Below are 6368 nucleotides of genomic sequence, written 5' to 3'. Positions count from 1 at the left end.
TTGCCTGACTCTGAGTTGTTGTATGGTGTCCTGTCATATCTGTAAGCAGGATGCTAAGCCCCGCCCCCTTGCAGTCACATGACCATAGGTCCTGTGCCAGCTTTCTCATTTCAGTGTCCGCAGGTCCTGTGCCTCTTTACTGGACCCTGACACTAATAGTTTGAAGCACGCATGGTCACCTCTGCTGCCCTGCTCCACAGGTATCTTTTAGCACTGCTTCTGTACTCAGGACACGCGCACTGGCTCTGTGAGCGAGTGTAGTGCGGTGTCTCTGACATTTAGTATATAAGGCCAGAGAAACATGACTAAGAGAGAAGCAAAACTGGATACCTGTATGTGTACAGTGTTGATACCTGCATAATTGGGGACGCCCGTGCAGTGTTGTGAATCTTCCAGGGGTTCTCTGTCTTGACATTGCTTCTCTGATATTCCAGACGGATGATGTTTAAAAGCCTCTAGTGATTGATAATGTGAGTATACTGTATATAGTTAATCTTTATATATACTTAATCATTATATGTATTCAATCTTTATCTGTACTTAACCTTTGTATCTTAAAATATACAAAAGTGTATGCAATCATACTATCCAATCATACTATTGCTTTAATTTTGTACATTGAAATAAAATTGCGTTATATCGCAAGTAGTAGCCTTTTTTAAAGCCGTATCCGAACCTTAGTGTTAAAAACTTGGCAATACAGCGGCACGGTGCCGTCTCCCTCCTGTCGGTGTTGAATCCCTCTTCTGTCCCTGCAGTTGCAGCTTCCCTCTCTGGGTTCTGGCTCTCCCTTTGGCTCTCTGGCTCCCTCTAGTGTCCTTACTCCTTCTCTCCTGCTCTGTCGTCTTCCCTCTGCTGGCGTCCTCAGCCCCTTTTATATTGGCTCCTCCCCCAACCTTTCTGGAACTCTCTGGGGTTCGTCTCCTAATACTGTCCCCCAGAAACAAGTTCCTTAGGAACCATGGTGACAGTCCCCTTGTTTCCGGCCCGGGCACATAGCAGAGACCCCTCCTCCTACACAGGCACAGGGATTAGTGGGTGCTCTCATCTGCTGGCATGGCTGTTTTTATAAAGCACGCTCAGGTCAGGGCTAATCCAGGGCTAATCCCACTGAATCCCTCCTTCCTCTTGGGCAGAACATTACTCAGACAACACGAGATGAGAGTACCAAACCCCGGTAAGACTTTATTGGGTCACCAGCAGTCAACAACAAATAGCACATTCCCAACATGGACAGAAGATGGTGCAAGTGACAATCTCACCCTTCCGTTTGCCCGCCACATATCCACTGCCTACTACCCCAAACAGCAGCACCCCGCTTTTGGTCAGTACCAATGAGAGGAGGTAGTGGTAAGCTTAGAAATTTGAGCAAGCAAATTAAGGTATGTGGCCAATTGTACACGTAGTCTCAACCTGAGTCCTACAAACGTAATTGCCCTCCAAATTATGCAGACTAGTACACTCTACACTTCTACAGTATTTCATGAAACAATGGCTCATATCCTTTGACTTACTGAATTAAGGAATAGTACATCTATCATAGTTAAAAATAGTTCTGTCCCACACAGGTGGCCAGATTTTCCTAATTGACACAATGTCGTCACATTACTTATTTATTTGTTTCTTTACAGAGCTCTGCATTCTCTGTGTGGTAGGATTTATCACAGAAATTATTTGTGTATAGACTATTTTGAAGATATAATCCAGATTTTCTGATTTCAGTTACCCAGATAATAGAATCAAGTAGATTGGGCAAATTTTCTTTTCGCCTATACTGATGATTTTTCCATCAAAATTCGATTTGTGAAGATTAAATTCAATGCAATTTTAATATCCTTTATAAGGAATAATGAACAAAATAAACATAAGATGTAAAAAATAAGAACAATCCATATGCACACCTCACCACTCACCTCTGTGGCTCATCCGCTCCTTACCATTACCTGTCTGGTTCTCGATGCATCTTCTGATTGCATATGCACATGGCACAATCAATCACATCATGATGCGGCGACCTTATGCTTGCGCAGAACCCTCCCAGATGCTTATCAGGTCCACATTGTATTCTAACATTCAGTATGAACAAAAGTTATCTGAAGATGTGGTGAAGACCAGACGGGTGGAACAGACGGGCTAGATAGGTGAGTATAAGTATTTTTTAACAATTTGATGGCTTGCCCAGCATCCAACCCACAGCATCCAGATGTTACAACATAGTGCATGGGATTTTTAAAAATCCCATGCCCACTATGCGCCCAGATACGCCCGCGGATCACCCATGGAGACGGACATGCGGCACATCTTTCCAGACCGCAGTATGCCTATTTATGTTGCAAAGACACGAGCCTCCACAAGATAAATGTCACCAGTACAATGTATTGGATGCGGTGAGCCCGCATGATTCAGTGAACCTGCGTTCAATAGCCGGCAGCGCTTTGGATGCAGCGGACCTTTGCTGCTTCCAAAGCACTGCCAATTACTGAATGTCTGCACATACACTTACTGTTAAGAAAGATAGTAGCCAGTGGATGCAATTTTATGGGATCTGTGCAGGAACAAATTACAAAAAATTGATATTTTGGTGAAAGAAGATTTTTGTAAAATTATAACACATTGTGTCTGGAGTCACAGCTTAATACACAATTTTCCATTATTAATCATCTCACCAACCCCAACAATGCAGATTGTACATTAGAATTCTGTAAGCTGTATATGATCGGGTTTATTGTGGGGGTTACAGCAGCAAATACTAAATTTAAGAAAGAATCCAGAATATCAGAGTAAGCGGGAATCAGATAATAAGCTAAAGATGTCCCACAGTAAATAGAGATGACGGTGATGTGGGATGAGCAGGTGGAGAAGGCTTTTTTCCGACTTTCTTTTGACTTCATTCGAAAGATGATAAAGAAAATTTTAAAGTAAGAAATTAAAGTGCCCATCACTGGGATAAAATCTATTATCAAAATTTCGAAGCCAATTACTACAAAAAACATTTGCATGGTTGTGCAACTAGTCATTGTTAGTGACTTAATATCACAGAAGAACTGGTGGATGATGTTGGAGTGACAGGAGGACATGTATAAAACAGAGATTACAAGAATTGATGAGTTTACAAAGGCGCCTGCCCAAATCCCAATAGTTATCAAAGTGCAATTTCTCTGACTCAGGATCTGAAGATAATGTAACGGGCGGCAGATGGCAACATATCGGTCATAAGCCATAACGAAAAGGAGAATGTCCTCTGCTGACCCCACAGCTATGAAAAAGTACAACTGAGTATAGCATTGTGAGAAGGAAACAATGTGATTACCGGACAATAACATGTACAGTAATTTAGGAACCGTGACCGATGTAAAAAATATGTCTACAATCGATAAATTACAGATAAAGAGATACATTGGTTTATGTAATTGAGCATCCAGATATATGACTGTGATAATGGAGGAATTGACAAGTACTCCAACCAAATATATGATGAAGAATAAAGTAGAAATAAATGATTTATTATTTGAGTCTCCAAAAGAAGGCAAAAGGTAAAAATATTTGACAGAAGTCTGATTTTTCATTTGTGTTTGATTAAAATTCTTGAAATAATAGTATCAGAAATATTGTTCATCCACTGATCATCAGAGGTGATTATTCCTATTTGTTTCTTTTATACCCTCTGTTAGAAATGATCATATGTTTCGGACTCTAAGACGCACCTAGGTTTTAGAGGAGAAAATTTAAAAAAAAATTGAAGCAATGTGGTCAATTCTGTACTTACTGCGATATCCTTTATCCTAGTATATATGGTTCCCTCATTCTCAACCTGGTATACATGGCTTCATCAGAAAAACATTAAAGAAACAAACCATTACACTTACCTTCCTCTGCTCCCTCGCAGCGTCCTGCTCCAAAGCCAGCAGCTACTTTATGCTTTTAAGCAGCGCATGGTAGGGACGTCATGCGCTGCTTTCAAGACGAAGATCAGCTGCCAGAATACTCACTGCTTTGCACGCCAGGACTATGTGCGTGGAGGGCAGTGAGTATTCATTGCTCGCTGTTTAGTAGTGAGCACAGTGTCAGCCGTCGGCTTACTGTAGCTGACGGGTGGTCACGTGTGCCCGCTACAAAAGAGAATGAATATTCACTGCATTTCACACCCATGGGAGTGGAGCACAGTGAATATTTATTTCAATTAAGAAGCGGGCACACGTGACCACCCGGCAGCTGCAGGAAGCCGGCGGCTGACAATGTGGTTGCTACTAAACAGCGACAATGAATACTCACTGCCCTCCATGCACATAGTCCCGGCGTGCAGAGCAGTGAGTATTCTGGCAGCTGATCTTCATCTTGTAAGCAGGCTAAGGATGGGGCCAATGATGCCAAGATAAGGATGGGGCCATGCATACCAGGATGCTATTAAAGAGAATATTCATTGCCCTCAATTCCCATGGGCGTGGAATGCAGTGAATATTCATTTCTCTTTAGCAGTGGACACAGGAGTTAGAGGCAACCGCTAACTCTTGCCTCCTGTTACCTGCTGCCCCTCCCCTACAGCCATAACAGGTACACCTGGACTATAAGATGCACACCCCATTTTCCTCAGCATTTTTGGAGGAAAGAAATTTGTTTTTAGTCTGAAAAATACAGTATATGACTTTTTTTCTGTATTTGATCACTAAAAATGAAAATATACTCTATTTAGCATAGTTGAACAGTACTGCTAAGAATATTTTATTTTTACTGCATAAACATTTGGTTTCTTAGGTTTTTAATTTTTTTTAATCATTTGCTTAAATTTAAAAATTTGTATTTTTATTTTTTCAAAAAAGGAGTCTGTTGAAGAGATTAGAAAGTCTGAATTTTGTCATAAGTTACTATAACTAGATAACATCTCATGTGACACATGGAAATATTTTATAGTTTGACATGTCTCCATTAGACTATTAGAACATGATTTTTAAAAAAAAAAAAATCTGCATTCATGATTTGTGGCAACTTATTAGACAAAAATTGATTTAAAATAGAGAATTATAAGTCTTTTCTTAATAGTTTTTCTTCTTTTTTTCCACGTCTGGGTTTGTTATGAGAAACTGTGTTAAAATCTGCACTTATTCAAATCAATTTACACAACGAAAATGTCATGGTTTGGACAGGGATCATGTTCTGCAGTCACAGGGTTAATTGCATATGGCATCCTTCTGGATCTGGGAGGGGTATTTAGACTCACTCTGAAGCAGGGTTCTCTGCCCACAACTTAGTTAAGTGACCCCTGTGTGTGTGTGTTTTGTGCTTGTGCCTGCTTTTCTGTATGATCTCTGGCTCCCGACCAAGTCTGTCCTCCACTGTGCGTTTGCATGCTGAATTTGTACTGCCTGCTTGTCTGCCTGGTTCTGACTCCCGCTCCGTCTCTGACTATTCTGCTGTCTTTTCCCTCAGTGTATGTTTTTGCCCTCTCAGTTATTGACTCTCGTCTCCATCTTGGGATTCCCCTTCTAGTCCCGCGGCGTACTTGCCAGTACTCCTCTAGTTTCCCTGCCAGTATTTCCCTAAGTATTAGCTCCCTCTGGGAGACCAGTCTCTGGCCATGCCACAGCCCTGCCTCCGGCAGTCAAGTGTTGCAGGTCTTGTGCGTCGGCTGCTTCGCCGGGAAAGCCAGCTCCCTCCGGACTCCCCATACTTAATCCCCATACTTACTTCAACCCAGACTCTGACCTGAATAACAGGTTTGAGTACCCTGACAGAAAATCCCAGTATAGAAAAACTTATATAATATGAGGAAAAACTCAGGCAATATTAGAGTCTATTTTAAATCGAAAGTTAAAAAGAAAACCAAACTACTAAACCATATTTTGCTCCAAAAGAAATACATTTATTTGTAAAATATTATGACGCATAAAATACCCTGTGCCATGTGTGTACAGTAAATGCAAAATGTAGGACAGTGCTTTATTATCTTAGTACAGCAGGATAATCATCTCCCAATATGCTCCTTGAGGAAAAAGGGTGAAACGTGTGTTGGGAAGGCCGGGACATCTCTACGCCTATAGTAAGGCCAGTACGTTTCGTACATTCATCTTTACCTTGTCAGACCGTCTATTTACTTGATTGGGATATGATTATCCTGCTGTACTAACATAATAAAGCACTGTCTTACATTTAGCAGTTACTTAGTTATACACTTGGCACAAGGATTGTTAGTTGTAATTTTAGTGAATATCCCCACAAAAGCTAGCAGTTTCTTGGCTTTACTATTATGTATTTATCCTATTGCAATTTTTTTTTTTACAAATACAACAATTTCTTTTTGGACACAATGATTTCTTCACAATTTGAGTTTCCCAGGAAAACAACCAAATCCAAATTTTGCCTGATAAAGTCAT

At 40.8% G+C, this 6368-nt stretch overlaps 1 protein-coding gene across 1 annotated transcript; it reads right to left on the bottom strand.

Moving 5' to 3' along the window:
• Positions 1 to 2657: 2657 nt before the first annotated feature.
• Positions 2658 to 3566, bottom strand: LOC141069288 (olfactory receptor 5B21-like). Its single transcript, XM_073558741.1, has one exon. The coding sequence runs from the start codon at positions 3564 to 3566 to the stop codon at positions 2658 to 2660; it is 909 nt and encodes a 302-aa protein (XP_073414842.1).
• Positions 3567 to 6368: the final 2802 nt, after the last annotated feature.

This window comes from Dendrobates tinctorius, unplaced genomic scaffold (genome assembly GCF_039654945.1).
Source record: "Dendrobates tinctorius isolate UK_male_01 unplaced genomic scaffold, ASM3965494v1 ptg000257l, whole genome shotgun sequence".
Lineage (NCBI taxonomy): Eukaryota > Metazoa > Chordata > Amphibia > Anura > Dendrobatidae > Dendrobates > Dendrobates tinctorius.
The sequence above is the reverse complement of the archived record's forward strand: the minus strand, read 5'-3'. Positions and strand labels throughout refer to the sequence as shown.